At 56.7% G+C, this 18,279-nt stretch overlaps 1 protein-coding gene across 13 annotated transcripts in view; it reads right to left on the bottom strand.

The window, feature by feature from the left end:
- GRIN1 (glutamate ionotropic receptor NMDA type subunit 1) overlaps positions 1-11,612 on the bottom strand; it is a 34,565-nt gene extending 22,953 nt beyond the window's left edge. For all 13 annotated transcript variants that reach the window (XM_080561394.1, XM_080561399.1, XM_080561400.1 and 10 more), the window contains exons 1-3: positions 11,140-11,612; positions 7,997-8,131; positions 2,027-2,203 (exon numbers count right to left, since the gene is read on the bottom strand). In XM_080561394.1, the coding sequence (XP_080417520.1) occupies positions 2,027-2,203; positions 7,997-8,131; positions 11,140-11,397 (570 nt within the window). In that variant the 5' untranslated portion in view covers positions 11,398-11,612. The remainder of the gene's footprint in view (positions 1-2,026; positions 2,204-7,996; positions 8,132-11,139) is intronic.
- Between the last annotated feature and the right edge of the window lie 6,667 nt (positions 11,613-18,279).

The following is an 18,279-nucleotide window of genomic DNA, read 5'->3' as shown; positions in this document are numbered from 1 at the left end:
GGCTGTGATCCAAGCTGTGAGGAGGTCAAGAGCAGCTCTCCTGCCTGCTGCCTCCCCAGGGCTCAGGATGCCCTGGAAAAAGTTGGGGAGGGGGCCGGGGCACCCCCTCACAGCATGAAGAGTTGGCACAGTAGTGATTTGAAGGGCAATTAGCAGAAGAAATGAGGAAGAGAGGAAAGCCCTGATGGGAGCAGCTACCACCTTCCAGACCAGCCAGTCCAGCCAGTTTGACCAAAGCAAGCTCAAGGGAAAGAGAACCAAGAGCTTGTGGCAGACCCCAAAGGAAAGACGCCGTGACCTACCACCACGGAGCACAAGCCCCATTCTGGGGATGGGCAGGGCATCCAGAGTAGCCCCGCAGCTGCCAGGAGACACCAAGAGATGTCATAGATTCAGCTCAAATGCAGGACAGGTCTGAGGACAGATCCTCTCTCCCCTGCCTTTCAAACCCAAGGTCTCAATGGCTTTTCTGTTCAATGCACAAGCAAAGAAGAAATACACCCTGTGCCCAGGAGCACTGCACAGAGCAAGCAGAGGGGAGGTGTGAGAGGGAGCAGCAAGAGAGGATGCACAGGAGCTGCAGGAAAACGGAAGGTGGAAACCAAAAGATGAAAGATAAGGGATGATGGACTGACAGCAGGAACAACCACAGTGCTCCCTGGGTGAGGGACACTGTGCTGGAAAGAGGCTGTGGGGAGGAACACGGTCCTGCCGTGATCCAACAGGGATGCCTTTGGAGGCAGGAGGATCCCAGCGTGGTCAGTGGCACACCAGAGCCTCACGATGGCCCAGGCTGCAGCGGGGGTGCAACTTCTTGGAGTCCAGTGCCAAAACCAAAAGCCTGCCAGTCAGCTCGGTTTGTGCCAGCCCATGTCTCTGCACCAGCGTTTCCTTCAGTGGTTTGACAAGAGATGAGGAAGAGCAGCGGCAGGCTGCTCTGGCTGGTTGCAGCTTAGATGCCAGCTCCAAGCACGAGAGATGCCTATGAGCACATCTCAGCAGTCGACTGCCAAACGTCCCGAGGCCACGGCTGGGGCTGGGGAAGATCAGACTGTGGCCATGAGCCAGGAGGGAGCAGGAAGGGACGTACTGCTGCAGACCCAGTGGTGGGCTTGGGCTCTGTTCCCCCAGAGGACCTAGTGCTGCCCAGAGCAAGAGGGCGCGCTGGGACTTTGCCCCACGGGGCAGGAAACTCCTTGTTCTCCAGGTAGGTGTCTGCCTTTGAGCCGCTGTAGCCAACCAACTCCCTGTGTTGTCCTCCTCCGCTTGGCCTGAATGCTTGCTCGGTCCCGTTACTCAATGGCAGCAGGTCTGTGGCTGTCCTGCCAAATTTCTAGCAGGCTCAGGGGACCTCCCCTGCCTCCCTCCCTACTTCCCTGCGTGCAGATGCCGCGCACCTCCTCGGTAAAGCTCCTCCTGCCAGCCTCAGCCGCACTGGTGACAGCATGAGGCGCCAGGAAAGCAGCATTTAGCGTGTGCTTCAATGGAGATGGGAACGGGGGCATCAGCCTAACACCTCGGAGCTGACAGCTGCACAGAGAGGGTGTGTTACACCTCCGTGCATCAACGCGCCGGCCGCCCTCGCCCCTCCTAAGCCACTAAGGTGAGCTCCAGTTAGCCAATTCAGAAGCTGCTTTCTGGGTTGGTTTGGCACTGCTGGGTCTGGGTGGGCCCCTGGGTGGCTGTAAGTGGCGCAGGTGCTTCCCTAAGCTGAGCGACTGGTCCTCTCCTTAGGTGGGACTCTTGGGCGAGGCATTTGCAGAGCTCCAGGTTATCCTTCCCTTCATTTTGTAGTTGATTTACATGTAGGAGATTTTGACCATGGCAAAGCAAGTGAAATGAATAAAGTACAAAGTTCTGTCAGGTACTAGTCAGACACTGTTGATGCTTTAAGCATGTTAGCCATGTTACAATGGAAAGAAAAGGTGTTTTACATACAGAAATCTACATACATACAACAGCCCGAGACTTCTAGTTTTGTTGTTGTTGCTTAAACAAAGCTACAAGACAATGTTCAGGAACTGACCTTGGACTCTCTCTCCTCCAAGAGGGTCTCCAGCTTCTTTTGTGCAGCACGACCTTCGTGGTCGTCGCTGACTATCAGAATGACGTGATTCCAGTTGAAGACTCTCATCATCTCAAACCAGACGTTGGCCTGGTGAGAGTATGGTGGGACCGTGCGCAAAAAGGACAGGTGGATGCTCTGCAAGGAAGAACAAGAGCTAAACATAGACTGGTGTGGGTCATCTGTCAGGGTGCATCTGGGGGACCGGGCAGGGCTGAGAACGCAAGGCCAAAGAGGCAAAGCAGCAATTTTGGGTTGTCCTGGGGGTTGCACACCTTCAGCTGGTTCCTGTGCTCCTTTCTTTTGGCTGAGAAGCAAACCTTGGCTACGATTTCATGCTTTGCTGTGGCCTATCCAGTGCGTGGGAGAGAGGGTTTTTGCTTTGTGGCCCGTAAATGCTTGGTGAAAAAACCCTATCCAGGAATGAACCGTCAAAAATATTCAGTGCAAATACAGCCTTTGCTCTTTGCTCTGTCCAAAAATATTACAGAGCTATGGGCATCACAAAGAAAACAAATTGCCTTCAGAGCATGGTAAGGAGCAGCTGCGGGTGCCTGCTATATATGCAGGTATATAGCAGGCATTGGTCAGGAGAAAAGCTCAGAAAAGCAGTTTTATAATATGCTGTTGGACTGTTTCTAGGTCAGCTTGTTCTGCAGCAGCATGCAGGAGGAGTCAGTGCTGGACTCCTGCCCCAGCTAACCTATCTGATTTGGTTAAAGACATCATTATGGTTGGATGATTGAGCAATAGCAATTCCAGCCTAATTAAGTACAGCACTCTTTGGGGAGCAATTGCACCAAAAGCTGCAGCTGACAGAGAGATTTCAAAAAATGCAGCTTCTCCAAAAGGCCCCAGAGTCAGATATTAGAAAATGGAAGTGCTTACGCTCAGCATGGATGCAGCTCAGCAAACCAGCTCTGCACAGGAGGGAAGCAGAGGTCTAAGCAGGAGGGGACAGAAAGGAGAGCACCACAGTGTTTCCTTTTTTAGGCTGAGATGGCCCCCTGGACCCACCAGGGCTTGTCCAGAGCTGATCATCCAGGGACCTGACCCAGATGGGTCACAAATGTCCTGACTCTGCCATGGCAGCTCAGGCTGGGAGGGAAAAGGCACTGTGTATATCACGGACCCAGGCAGGAGGAGCAGGCAGACCAGCCAGTGCCTTTTCCTCATGCACAGCACAGTGATGAAGTCCAAACAAAGCATGCAAACACAACAAGCAGTGCACAGCTCCTGTCCCGGCCACATCTCCGTGCACTGGGACATCTCCAGGGCAGCGGGGCTGCTCGGCTGCCCTGGCCCAAAGCATGGAAATGATGGAGGCAGCAGCAAGATACCAAAGCCTGGAAGCATTTCCTAATTATGGAAGGACAGGGAAGAGCTGTGGCTATTTAACTAAAGGAGAAAAGGAACCAGGAGAGCCGTAATGAGTGCTACAGAGGTGCAGCTTTGTATGACTAGCACAAACATTCCCAACCACGTGCAGAGCATGAGAAATACAGCTCACCCTGTAAGCCCAGCACTGAACAACGGGATCAGGAAGAAGCCCAAGAGGGACAAAGTGGGACAAGAAATGTGGTCTCCATGCAAGCATGGCGTCTGAGCTCTCTTTGGTGGAGACTCCCAGGCATTTCCAGGTCCAGTTCCACACCTCAGGCCAGAGGCACCCATTACTTGCTGTAGGTTCAGGCATATTTACTTTCTGAGGCAGTGTCAAAAAGGTCATGGGCTTGCTATGAGGGTATCTCAGCTCTCGGATTCCAAACTGTCATTTTTAAGTAGGGTATTGAAGAAAAGCTAATTGTAAATGCTGAGTCTGGATTTCAGGGTGAGCAATCCCATCTTTGTACCCTGCTTTTGAAGAACCTGGGACTCCTGAGCTTCTCTGCAGGGCCCAGAGGTCGGTGGAAAAATGAGAGTAAATTCTCCCAAAGGTTAACAAGTCCAGCTTGTGATGTGCAGAGGCCATTGGGGATCATGTTTTGGTGCTTTGATAACCTCTACCACAGCATACACCCTGACTACCCACTGCTTTTCCCCTCAGATTGGGCACACAGCAAAAACGCTCCTCATTACCAACCAGCAACTCTCCTTGCAAGTCGTTTTGCAGGATTCACAACGTTTGCTCCCCTCTGTGCCTGCTGGGCACAGGGTGGCTGGGATGGGCGCGTGGGAATCGCCCGCAGCAAGCCCGGGAGCAGCTCCCTGCAGCACCCTCCTGTCCCCTGCCGAAACGCGGGAGCTCAGTCCTGCGCCCCCTCGCTGAGCTCTGCTTCTGGGGAAAAACATCTGGGACTGAATCCAGGCTTCAAAGCAGGATCACCCCAGCGGAAACCCAAACACACTGGGAGTGATTGTGGTTACAAGGCTGGGGCCAGAGCCAGGGAGATGATGAGCCAGGTACCGGTAGGGTTTTAGTGCTGCTGACTTTGTTGACATGAGCACGTGAGGAGACGCAGGTGTACGTGGCTGCATGTGGGGCCACCGGGTACTACACGTGTGTCCGCATAAGGACCACGTACAGGTCCTTGAGTGAAAGGGTTGCTGTCTTCTTTACCTCTCTCAGCCTAAGGACACATCGCAGCTCTCTGTCCATTGCTGGGACAGTCATTTTACCTACAGGCTGCAGGAAACAGTATGCTCTGGTTTGAAAACCTGTGGGCATCATGAGGTCAGTCCCCTTCCCAGCAACACACCCCAAAACTGAGCCATTGGGCAATTTCAAGGAGACTGACAGAAATCCCAATATAGAAAGGTACCAATTATGCCAAAACAATCGGCTGGGTACTAAAAAGCCTTGTCCAGTGCCTCTGTGGAAGGGTCCTGAGCTATTGTGCTGCCTGCTCTGCTCAGCCTGTCCACCCCGCCGAGACCCCTCCTGGAAGCTGCAGGCATGGGAGGAAGCTGAAATAACTCTGCAATAGCTCGGATGTGTGCTGCGAGGGGTTTCGGTGGGGGCAGATGTGTGGGGAGCTTGGGTGCAAGCGCATCGTCCTCCCCGCCCCTGTGATGCACGGACAGGGTGTCCTTTGGGAGCAAGGAGGCTGCTCAGGTCCCTTCCAGCTTCCGTCGGAGGCTGTGGAAAGCTCTGCTGGGCTGGGGTGGGTGGGTTCCCCACTGCCAGCAGCATTGGCTGCCGTTCCCAGAGCCCGTCACTGGCTGCAGTTGCCCCTGCTGATGGCTGTGCTGCTGGGAGGAGGCTAGGAGCCCCCCTCCTGCCTCTCACATCACTTCTTGTTCAAGTCCTGACCCTGACACCTCAGCTGAGGTTGGGGGGAATTGGTTTTGTCCCCATTTGCAGTGCAGCTTCTCGCCTTGATTCACACCATTGCTGCTGAGCATCACTTAACAGTGAGGCCAGCAATAAAAACAATAATAATAAATAAAAAAGAAAACAACCAAACAACCAAACCCCCTCTCTCAGTGAGCAATAACCCCCTGAGAGAGCATGGAGTGAGACAAGGAACCAGAGGGAAAAGCCGTCCCCAGACCCAGGCTGGAGAGAGAGGCAGACCTCATCTCAACCACCAGGACTGGGTGCTGGACATTAACGTGCCTCTCCCAGTGCAGCCTGCATAAGCTCCGATTTCCATCTCTTCCAGCAGCAGAGCAGGTCTCAGTCCAGAGCTGCCCCTGATCCCCTGCCCCACTGCCTCTCCAGAAAAATGTCAGGGTCCAGGTGTCAACGGCATTTCATTTTTCTGGGTGAGGCGTAAAGGAGATGTGAATGCCCCAATCAATGGGCTTGCTGGCTGCAATCCCATTTCTGCAGCAAACACTTCTTTGAATACCAGGAGCAGTAAAGCTTGCTTCCCTCAGGTATCATCACCAAGGACTGGCTGCAGCTCGTGGAGCGCTGCACTTCACTGGAGACGCTCCGAAAGCATCAAAAGGAACCGGGCAAATCTGTCTTTCTGAGGCCCACGCCTCCCCTCTCAAGCAGTTTAACCTTGGGAGGACCATAATTAACTCTGAGACTTCAACCCCCTGTGAAATTTAGCTAAAATTGGCTGATGCCTTCAAAACCAATCAGGAGCATGCACACAAAGTGATCTTGCACGCTTGTTTCCATAGAAACTAAACCAAAAGATATAATTTCCTGAATTAAAACAAAATAGCAAGCTGATCACTGAAAACCAAAAAGGGAAGCAGCTGAATGCCCCAGTGCTGTGCCAGCCTGCCCTGCACGGGGTGGGCAGAGCTTTGCACAACCCTCTCCCATGCCTTCACCTTTTCCTTCACTCTTCCGTGCCCTTGAGCGCCTGCCAGCCAAATGCTCAGCCTCCTTGCTCTTCTCTCCATCCAGTCTTTGCCCGTGCCCAAGCTCCTGCAGGCATCGCCCCTCTCTGCAGGAAGGCTGCTGAGCGGGGGCCAGCCCCGCAGGGATGCCCGAGAGGTGCCTGGGGCAGGGCACCAGTCCCTGCGTGCGAGGGCACCTGTGGCCCTGCGCCTGCCCAGTGCCCCCAGTGCATCCCCCTGCCACCGCCATGGCTCTGAGGGGAACCGGATGGTGTTTATCAGCCATTTTTTTTTTGTGGAGAACATTTTTTAAATAGGGAAAGATGGTTGGGGATGTCTGCATGGGAAGTTTCCACCCTCTCAGGGGGGGCAGGAGAATTCAGCACAAGGTCACCCTCTGGAAGCGGCAGCTGACCTGCTGGCATTGCAGGTCCAGCCCATCCCCACCTCACATCAGCACGAAGCAAATCCCCCTACACGTCCCGGCTGCCTGTTCCCTTGGTCAGCCAGCTCTGGTATCACCCTTTCCCCTGCCCCCTCCCCTTCCCGCAGTGCCTGGAGGGACCCCGGCAGGTCCCCAGCCCTGCCACTGCCATGGCCCTGGTTTGCTGGCCACCCTGCTGAGGTTTTACCAAGCCCTGCTGCTGCTTCTGCCGAGCATCGCTGCTGGCTGGGTTTCTGGGAGCTTCTGCTCCTCCTCTCCTGAAATTTGGCTTCATTTAGCATGTGGGCAGAGTGACTATTTTTGCACTGAACATTTGCATTTGTGAATATTCAAAATTTCCAAGCAAAGGCCTATGATTCGTGCTTTGGAGCAGGCCTGCTGTCACGCACTAAGCTCGTGCAGCTGAACAAAACCCTCCACAAGGCTGCCTTGGTCCAGGGCTGTGATGGCACCTGGACTGCCTGGCCCTGCTCAGCTGCTGCTTCTGCTCTCGCTGGCCACGCCGTGGCTTTGCAGAGGGGCTGAGAGCATGCAGCACCAGAGCATCTCAGAGCACACGCCAGGGCATGGCCCCAGATCCTACACAGCAGGAGCACATCCAGCATCAAGATCCATGTGTTTCCACGGGGACAGCAGAGGGTGGTTTGAGACTGGAATCTGAATCTTTCTTGAGTGCTGCTCAGCCTGAGCCATGGGATGGTTTGGGTTGTAAGGGGCCCTAAAGCCCACCTGGTTCCAATGGGGAATGGAGCAGGGACCCCTCCCACCAGCCCAGGCTGCCCAAAGCCCCACCCAGCCTGGCCTTGGGCACGGCCAGGGAAGGCGAATTAGCCTCGGGATAGCTTGTTAGGCAATTCTATTATCTCCTTTGCCAATATCACATAAAACCTCTTGCCCATCCGCAGGTCCCCCCGCACCTGGGGAGCACCCAGGACCCCCTGGCTGCCTCTAACGAGCAGGGCAGGAGCAAGTGCAAGCATTTGGCTTGGCTGAAGAGCAGCGAGCCCAGCAGCCTGGCAGAGAAACGCTGCAGAAATCATCCCACACTATGTAGGTCAACACTGGCAGCTGCAAAAAAATGATGTACTGGGGATGCTAGAGAGGGAGGGACCTGCGGGTTTAACCGGAGAGGGTGGATGGACAGACAGACACATAGGAAGTGTTTAACATCATTAACCCTCCTGAGGCACTCTTGATTTACACCACATGTATGAGGTACTAGACTAGAAACATGCATCAGTTACCTTATCAGAATATATAGACATGCGTGTTGTCAGACCAATGACAGGGATCCTGTAGAAGCCAGCTGTGTATGATACGGGTGTTGGTGTTAGGTGATCGTTGGGAGCAGGAGGGTGACTAACTAATATTGCATAGACCTGCAGGACAGGATACACGACACAAATATTATTTCACAGGAGCACATCGGCCATCGAGTGTGATTTTCCTTTTCTGCAACGTTAAACAGCCCCAGGTTAGCACGACAGCGGCATTCAAGTAATCATCATCAGCAAAGCCACGACTGCGCCTGGGAGCGAGGGCGCGGCGAGGGGTGCAGCGAGCCTGCCGCGGCTCGGAGGGGATGGGTCTGCTCAGGGCTGTGTCTTGGTGGAAACGCCGTGCCGAGCTGCTCGGCTAAACTAATAACTTTCATGGATTACAGATTAAAGGGAAGCATCTCCCTTACAGTCACACTGTGTAATGCGATTTCTTTAACCACACATTTAATACTCGGTTGTAATTCCCCTCCGAGGACTATTATGAACAAAGTGGTCAGCTGGGACTCGGAGCCGGAGGAAGAGCGCAGAGCCACGGCGCAGATCAGCCATCTGGCCCCAGGCACGCCGAGAAACCAGAGAGCCGGGGGGCACAGGGGCATTGGCTCTCAGGCGCTGACAGGGGATCTGCCCGGAGCGTGGGCAATGGGGTGCAGGGGATGGGGTTGTGCCAAAATGGGGAGGGAGGATGCCAGCAACATCCTGCTGTTCTAGTGGGCTGGGATTTCGGTCTCCAGCAGGATCATGTTTTGTGTCAAACCAAGGGGAAAGGAGCTGTGTAATCCCTAGGGGACCCTTTGTTATAATAATGCACTTTCACAGCACCAGGAATGTCCCCAGCTGGTGACAGGTCTCCAGTGAGGGTGAATCGATGCAAGGACTGATGTCCAGGAGCAGATAGCCCCTCTTCCCTCCTCCAAACATCTGCCCAAGCCCCCGGACGTGCTGTGCACCCAGGCTGGAGAGATGGCTTGGTAGGATGGGAGAGGAGGATGAAGTGTGCCCAGGGAAGGGCCTGGGGACTGGGTGGGTGGGATGAGGGCAGATCCTGCCCGGTGCTGGGGGGGAGCAGGCTGAGGGTGCAGAGAGAGCTGGGGCAGGGTTTGGAGACCCTACCATGGGAGGGGTTTATGGGAAAGGGGCTGGGAAGAACACACAGGGTATGGGGAGGCGGCAGAGGGGGTGTCTGCTGCCCAGCCAACACCAGGGGTGGGCGAGGGGGTTGTGCTGGCAGGTCTGCGACATGGGCTTGGGGACGGGTCTTTGGGCAGCACCAGGCACGGGGGGGAGAGGCAGGGAGGCGAGGGCTGCTCCACACCGCACGGCAGCTGGCCAAGAGGACCCATTTTGTGGGGCGGGCGCCCAGCCCCTCCTCTGCCTTGCAGCCCCCTGCCCGGGCACAGCGCCAGCCAGCCAGGATGGGAGCGGCTGTACGCCGTGCTGGGGCTGCGGGGCCAGGAGTAGTCGGACCATTGGGATGGCGTGGCCACCCCAGCATCCTGACCCCAGCACCCACAGCCCCCTCTGCATTGCAGCGTGGCAGCTGCCCCTGCCTGCAGGGTTTGCCTTGGGGATGAGGCATAGAGGTGGCCTGGACACGGGCATCCCTCAGCTGGGTCACTGAAATGGAGCCTCCTGCCAGGGAGGGACCCGACTGAGCCCTTTCCCTGCTGCTGGCGAGGGACAGCCTGTGCTGTACTCCCTGCCCAGTGCTGCCGGCATCCCTGGGGATGTTTGCAGCCATCCTGCATCCCTGGGGAACTGCGCTGTGACCCTGCCAGCGCTGCTCCGCCAGCACCTCAGCTCCTTCCCTTCTGTGTGCTGGGGCGTGCCCGTGTTTATGCATGTCCGTGTGCAGTCCTCGTGGTGCAGGTGTTCACACGCTTTGTGTGCATGCCTGTGCACCTAAGCACAGCTCTGTGGACACCTTTTTGTATGCTCACGAGTGCATTTGAGGTGGGGGTGGGTTTTTACGTGCCTGTCTGCCCACCTGCCACCCCAAGCGGGGGGAACAGTGGGCTCAGCCCCCAGAGCACGCGCAAGGGGAGTGTGTGTGCATGTATGTGTGTGTGTGCACCTCCAGTGTGGCTGCAAGTTGCATGTGTGTTCTTTGTCTGTGTATCTATGATCCCCAGTGTGCTCATGTTTCTCATGCATGTGTGTGTGGTAATGGGTGTGCTTGTGTCTGCTTCATGCGTGGTGCGGTGCTGGGGGGAGCAGTGGTGCTGCGTGTGATGGGGGTGCAGCTGTGGTGCACAGACCTTCAAATGTATGGCCCGTGGGTGTGTGCAGGTGGGTGTGTACAGGCAGTACTTTGTGCACGTATGCTTGCAGTGTATGGAGTGGGATGTGTTTGCGTGACAGTGAGCGTGTATGTGCACCCGGTGCAGTGTGTGCTCGTGTGTGCACACGGATGCGCGTATGCGTGTGGCACAGTGTGATTGAACCAGCACGCCTGCTCACTGACAGGAGCATAGACTTGCCGTGTTCTGTGTGTGTGCCCATGTTTGCACAATGATGCACGTGTACACAGGGCATGTGCACGCGCATGCAGCGCAGCCCGTGGGCACTCCATATGCGAGCGCACACGATGCGTGTGCACGCGTGCTGCTCCCCGTGCCCCGCGTGCACCCAGCGCGTGCCCGCGGCTCTGCGTGCTGCCTCGGGTGCCCGCGTGTTGGGGGCGCGCGTGCGGGCGGTGCGTGCCCGCGTGTCGGCGGCTGCGTGCCTGCACACCCGCTCGCCGGGCGCGGGAGCCCGCGTGTGCCCCGGGGGGCGTGCGTGTGCCCGCGCGGCGGAGCGCGCAGCCCGCCCGCGCTTACATAAAGGCTGCAATGCGGGCAGCGGCGCCCCGGGCCGGCGGGGCACGACCCCGCTCCGCGGCTCTGTGCGCCCCGAGCCCCCGGCGGCGGCCGGGGCGCGCCGCGGGGCCGCGGCGTGTGCGGGGGGTGGGGGCTGGGGGCTGCGGGCCAGCGGGGGGCAGCGGGGGGCAGCGGGGGGCAGCGGGGGGCAGCGGGGGGCAGCGGGGCTCGGCGCCCTCCGGGGACGGGGCTGGGGGGCTCCGGCGGCGGCTGCGGCGGGGGCGGGGGGTGGGCGCCGGCCCGGGGTACCTGGCTGGAGATGAGGTCCTCGCAGACGGAGAGGGCCATCTGGATGGCGTTGGGCTTGTGCGTGACCGAGGTGGCGTTGAGCTGCAGCTTCCAGGTGCCGTGCCGCTTGTTGGCCTGGTTCACCGCCTCGCGGAAGATCTGCTCGTGCTTCTTGGTGCTCAGCACCGCGCCGATGTTGACGATCTTGGGGTCGCAGCCGGCGCGGGCGAAGGAGGAGGAGAAGAGCAGGGCGAGCAGCAGCAGCCGCATGGTGCTCATCCACGGCCGGCCCGGAGCCCGCCGGGCCCCCGCCCGCTCCCCGCCGCCCGCGCCCGCCCGCTCAGCTCGGCCCCATGCGGCGCGGCCCGGCCCGGCCCGGCCCGGCTCGGCTCGGCTCGGCGCGGGGCGCTCTCCCTGGTGCTGAAGCGCCCGCTCCGCTCCGCTCCGCGCCGCCCCGCTCCCCGCCGCCGGCTCCTCCCGCTCCGCGGCCCCGCGCTGCCGCAGCGCCCACCCCCGGCCCGCCCCCGGCCCCCGCGGGCGGCGGGAGGGACCCCGGCAGGGCCCGGCCGCTGCGGCAGCGCCGCTCCGTGCGGGGTCCGGGGCGCTCCCCTCCCCGACCCCAGGTCCCACCCGGGTGCGCGGGGGGAGACGGAGGGACGGAGGGAGCCGGCCCCGGGGGGCGGTTGCAGGAGCCCCGGGGACTCCAGGGCCGGGGACCTGCTCCTGCACCCCCCGGGAGGGCTGCTGCGTGTGTGTGTGTGTGGGGGGGGTGCGGTGCTGGGGGCAGAGCCCAGTGGGGCTGAGCCCCGGGCTGCTGTTGGAAAGCATCTCCTTGGGTCCGGCTCCTTCTTTTTCATCTTTGCTGCTGGGCTGTCCGTTCAGGGTGTGGGTATCCCCATTAATTTGGGAGGCATAATCACACTACATTTTGGGTAAAACAAGGTCTTCTGAGTTTGTGCTCCCAGTTACTCAGTACCTCTGGCATGATTTCCCAGCCCATGACATGAATGTCATCAAGGTCTGTGTTCACTCTAGAGTTGGAGAACCCTCCCTTGGCCAACACACCTCTGAGGCAGAGAGGTTAAGCACTCACCCGGTTCCTGGCTTTACTCTGTCCCTCCAGACAGAGCCATCATTCTTCCAGGCATTACCTCAAAGGGCAACTTCTTCCATTAAATTCACTCCATTACGTCTGGGCTATTATTTAAAGATTTGTCTGGTGATGAGACTTCTTGGGGTTCTCTTCATCTCTCTGCCCCATGGCTACCATTAGCCTCCCCTAAAGGAAAGGGAGCCACAGCAGCTAGTGGGCAACATCTGGAGGACTGTCCATCTCCACGGCTGAAAGGGACTGCGTTCCACTCCTGGACCACCTCTCTCCAATTCCAAGAACAGAACATTGCACTCCAGAGCTGCCAACATAGTCCTTTTGGAAAAAAAAAACCACCAAAGGGGCTGCAGAAAGCGACATGGTGTTGCTTTGTAACTGCGTGGGACAAATGCCATCAGCCAGCCCACTGTGTGCCAGCCGAGAGAGCAGCCTGCAGAAGAAAAATCACCGGAGATATTTTTACATCAGCCATTTCTAGGGTATTGCCACAGCCCACCTCTGTGCTTGCCTGCAACGTGAGTTGAAGCAGAATTTTCTCCCCCAACGCAAATTTTCTCACTGGCATCTCTGAAGTGCAAGTTGCCATGGAAACCATTTTGCCTGTGTCCCACGTTGCCCACATGCTCTCGCAAGAAGCGGCAGAAGCAAAATGGCCGTTGTGTAACGCCGCGGGGCTGCCGTGTGCGAGGGGCCGCGGAGCCGCAAGGCACCGTCCCTCCAGGGGACCCTCTCAGAGAAGCCCCAGTTGCCTGGGAAAGCAATGAAACCCATGGCAGTCGTGATGTGCTCAGAGAGAGAAGGAAAATGGCCCCACCTCATCTTAACTCTTGCAGTGCTTCGTGTGGCGCTCCACACCGATCCTGCTGTGTGCGCAGTGAGGCTCCCGGGCTTTGCCCTGTTCAGCGCCACCGCACTGTTCTGCTCCTCGCAGTGCTCGCGTGGCTCTTCCCACCCCGAGGGGCCCACGCGAGCAGGTAAGTGGAGGTGCATCCACACCGACGGATTACACACATTTGGCTTTTTTCCCTCCTCTGCTTACCAGGCACGTTTACTGAAGGTTGTTTGGGAAGCAGGCACAGGCTCTACCTTGCCCTGGTTGGTGTGATGGCAGCAGAGTAACACAGCCCCCTTGGCCACAGCAGGGGACTTAGCAGAGAAGACAACTGAAAAAGATAGGCTTTGAAACTTTTTGGCTTACCCACATTGCAGAGCCAAAGGTCTTCCCTCCTTATTGTCTGGACTTCCCTGTAGGAAGAAAAACTAACACCGCTGCTGAGCCCCTCCTGAGCCCACGAGCCTAGGGTGGTCGTACTCAGGAGCCAGGTTCTAACCACCGTGTTGCCATTTCTTCCAGAGACTGCTGTTCCTGGCACCACCACCGAGCACGGGGAAATGCCTGCCTCTGTCTCAGGCCATGCCTCCCACCGGGCCGTGTTGTCCTGGCACCAGGAACAGACCAGATCACAAGCTCCAGCAGCAAGCCGCAGCCAGCGCAGACGTTGTCACTGCACGACTTCCACTCTTGCTGTGTCCTCAGGCTCTTTGATCATCAGAAGGCAATGGGTGCACACAGGGTTTTCGCGGGGTGGAAGCTGTGTAAATGGCAGGTACAACTGCACCCACCAGCTGATCCAAGTGTGGACTCTGTAGCAAGCAGTGGTCTTTGCTTTTCCTGTGGCTTCCTCCTGGCACGTCATGGCAACCTTCTTAGCCATGGTTTGGTGCAATTAACAGTTGCCTGTTAGCAATTAGCATATGCATAGCATGATTCTTCTCTTTATGTGTGGCACCTTCTGGATGCAGGGGATTTGGGCAAGAGCGTGAGACCAACCTCTGTGCGGTGTCTGTGCTTGCGAATGGTGCAAATCCTCCCAGGCCAGGGTGAGCCCCCAGCAAACTGATAGTCTGCACAGGAGCAGCACCGAACCCAGCTGGAATTTCATCTGCCTTGGAGTAAGGCATCAGTCCCAATGGGGGAAAAGATAATACGAAATTTCATAAATGAGGAAATGAAGCATTAGGAATATACGAGTCTTGCCAGTCATCACGGAGCTGCCAAACAAACTAAATTCCTCTTTTGAGAAAGTTAAAATGTAATTGGTAACTGCAGGGCTGTAACACAGGCTGTGGTAACGCCTTCTGTGTACAGCTGCACGACGCAGGAGTGGTTAAGCTGATGGACGAAGATTAGCGAAGAACAGTAACTGGCGGCAGGCGTTCCTACAGGCATGACAGGATCTGAGAGGTGGTTGGTGCTTCATTATTTTTACCACTGCTCTGGAAGCAATCACTGCTGATAAATCTGTGAAATAGCAAATAGTTGGATTGTTTCATAAACTGAGCACACTGAAACATTTTAAGAATAGAAGCCGGTATTATTGGTCCTGCCCTTGGGACAGCACTAACACTGACTGGAAAGTGGGCCTCCAGTACTGACTGGGGGTCACTGAACACGAGTTTCAAGACCCAGAAGAGCTAGTGTTGTCCTTGGATGAGCTCCTGAGGGGTCAGAGCAGCAGCAGGCGATGGCTTGAATCTCTGTACAAAGCATGGGGGAACCCCAATGGGAATACTGCCCACAGATGTGGAGACTGCATTCTTTACAAAGAGGCTGAAAAACTGGAAAAAAGGTCCCCAGAGGCTCTTTGGAGGATGAACTCCTCATGCTATAGAGGAGGTGCAGTAGCTGAAGACAAAGCATGTTGCCTGCGGTGTCAGACACCGCCCACCCGAGCAATGACAGACCGGTACCTGGCGCTTTCCCCGGGGCTCTCCACACCAGAGGAGCTGTCTCCAGGCTCTGGAACACAGCTGGGGCAGGCAGGATGGTGAAGGTGGAACATGGTTTTCTGGTGCCCAACCCAGCCTCCTTGCACAGCCTCCATTCCATGGTTGGAGCCTGTTCCTACTGCTCACTGGGGAATCCCATGCCCTGGGAACCTTGCAGGCAGAGGAAGCACGGATGGCTGGGGCTGGGGCAGGAGAACAGCAGTGACCCTCCCCATGGAGGCAGGCGGTGGGCAGGGGCGATGGGCGAGGAAGGGCTGCAGGGGCCACTTTTAGCACCTTGATACCCGCCTGAGGCTGGCGCAGTGTCCTCCACCGGCAGCCTGCATGGGAATGGGATTTGGGTGAGCAGCTGGGATGCAACGGGAGGACTTTCCCGTCACCGCACCGGACATCCAGCCAGGCTGGCAGGCATCAGCATGCCCACAGGAGTTGTTTCTGTGGTGGGGGCTGAAGGGAGCGCTGGGATGGAGACCGAGGTGAAAGTGCCAGAGCAGCCCTTCGGGTTGAGCTGTTGCTGTCGTACGTTCTGCCTCTGTCTCCACCTCTCTTCCAGATGATATCCTGGATGGACTGCAGTCACAGAGCAGGTCTTGTGCTCTCCCTACATGCTTTCTCAGACAAGAGGGCCCCAGCCCAGCCTTCTCTGCAATTCGGTGGAGCTGCCAAGCAGCAGCTGCCCTGTTTGTAGTGCTCATCCTTGTTGGCTTCGCTCAGCTCTCCCTGCAGGACACAAGATCTAGGGCTGCAGAAACCTTTGCTACCCTCCTGAGCACAGCGTGTATCACCTTTGCAGTCCTGTCATCATGTGAAGAAGCTGCAGGTTTCTGAATAGGCAGGGAGATAGTCTTGTGACTGTGGGGAGGATGGAACACGAAACACCAGTGGTCAGAGGAAAAGATGGTGAGAAACACAAGAACAGTGTCGGGGAATTAAGAAGGGACTGAATGCACAGATACGCACAGTCAAATGGACTGTAGGAGCAGGTAGAAATTTTCATTGTAATAATTTTCTAAGGGAAAAGCAACGTTCACAAATTTGAAATACTCTGTAGGGAAAATTTCATTTTGACGAAATCCCCATTTTCTGATGGAAAAAAAAGCCATGAGGTGGCTGGGCTGCAGCTGCCTGCACGCTGTCCATGGGGAGCAGGACAGCCATCCCCAGGGACCCCCAGCTCCCCAGGCTGCTGCACAGCAGGGGCACAGCTGTCACTGCTGGGCGCTTCCTGCACATCTTCACCGTGAAGGATGCTAGGGCCTGGACCCAGGTGACGCTGTGACAAAGTCACCGCAGGTAACACGGTGACAAGTGTCTGGGCATGGAGCACACGGGGGAGCCCCAGACACCACACATGCCCACCCTCTACGTGCACTGTGAGCACCTCCACAGCCTCTCTATAAGGGGGTCCAACTCGGGCAGCCCCTCGCTCTCCTCTCTAAACTCATGACTCAGCCACGCTGCCGTTCCCAAGCACCTGCCCTTGCTGCCAGCGAGCTGGATGGGACCCACAGGAGCCCATCTCAGGGCCATCAGCATGGCTGCTGAGAAGCTCAGTCCAACAGCCTGGGTGCCTGTGATAAAGCTGCGTCAGGATGTGGCTGCCCTGCTTGACGAGGTAGTGCTGTCACCTGGGGCTGTCACATTTGTTGTCTTTGTCTGCAGGGACTCTGTGGAGACACCAAGACACCAGAGGCTGCTGCTGCACCAGTCCTGCTCATCGTGAGACTCAGCAGTGTGTCTGTGCAGCACCTTACCCACGTGAGATGGCCTGACCTTCTGAAGGAGCTGGAGGCATGCTGGAGGGCCAAAATTCTCTACAAGGACTGTACAAGGGTCTCCAGGCAGGTGTGACTGCAGGTGGTGACAGGCTCCTTGTAGGCAGAGGTTGTGCCTTGTCAAATGGAGAGCAAGACATCGGGGCATGCCCAGCGTCTTTGGGGTGGGATGAAGCTGAAAAGAGGGAAGGAAAATCGTGCCAATGAACAATGTGGCACTCCAGAAATTGTAACACCTCCAGAGCCAACTGTCCTCAAAGCAGGACATTGTCTTCACAGTGATGGGTGCAGAAATATGCAATGGTTCCCACCTCCGCACTCCTGAAGCCTGCTTTTGGGAGAAGGCAGCACACATCTCCTCGGCAGACCCCCCTTCACCTGCATCCCTGAGCCTTCCAGCTCCCTCCCAGGAGCTCGTCACAGCGCTCAGAGCTCCCCTCACCTCCTGCAGCCCCGCTCTGTGATGCCCCCACACCCTGCCTGTGAAGAAAGGCTGGAAGAGTTGGGGCTGTTCAGCCTGGAGAAGAAAAGGCTCTGGGGAGACCTCATTGCAGCCTTTCAAAAGATGAAGGGGGCTTAATAAGAAAGGTGGAGAAAGACTTTTTACCAGGGGCTGTAGTGACAGAACAAGGGGTAATGGTTTTAGGCGTGAAAGAGTGTAAATTTAAGTTAGACATAAGGAAGAAATTTTTTTATGATGAGGGCAGTGGGACACTGGAACGAGCCCGGAAAAGCTGTGGATGCCTCATCATTGGAAGAGTTCAAAGTCAGGATGGACAGGGCTCTGAGCACCCAATCTAGTGGGAGGTGTCCCTGGAGGGGACCAGATCACCTTCAAAAAGGTCCCTTCCAACCCAAACCATTCTCTGATTCTGTGATTCCATGGCATGTGTCTGCCTAGGACACCTCAGTTCTCTCGGCTTCATGCTATTGCTGGGAAATGTTCATATCTCTGTGAATGTTTAACTCGCTCCAGGGGCTTCCCACCCTGTGCAACTCCCATGTGAATGCTCCTCACCCGGGGAGAACAGAAAAATTAGGGGGCTGCTTTCCAACTTGCCCTATGTGGCTTTTTTAAAGACACCAGGCATAATGAGTGTGAGGCATACAGCCTCAGGAATAGCTCTGGAGAATGCTGAGTAAGCCTGACAACGCCAGAGCTGGCCCAGTTGTGTCAGTATGGCAAGCAGGGGCAGAAGCCGTGTGGCACCAGGCTTTTTGCTGCACTTGATGTGCCTCACCCCAGAGCCAGCTGGCAGGCTGGAGATGGATCCCGGGTGTGCTCCTCCGTGTGCCAGAACAGATAATTGGTGGGTTAGGGCTCAAACACAAAATCCAGAGCACAGGAATGTGACAACAGACATGCCCCTCTGGAGGGCTGTGCCCTCCTGTCATGCGTGATTGATATTTGCAAGGAGATCAAAACCTTATTCCTGAGGACACATTGAGGACTGATTGCACAAGTTTTGTTTGATTATGAAACCA

Source organism: Anser brachyrhynchus, assembly GCF_964034855.1.
Source record: "Anser brachyrhynchus genome assembly, chromosome: 19".
Lineage (NCBI taxonomy): Eukaryota > Metazoa > Chordata > Aves > Anseriformes > Anatidae > Anser > Anser brachyrhynchus.
This window is presented reverse-complemented; position numbering and strand designations above follow the sequence as displayed.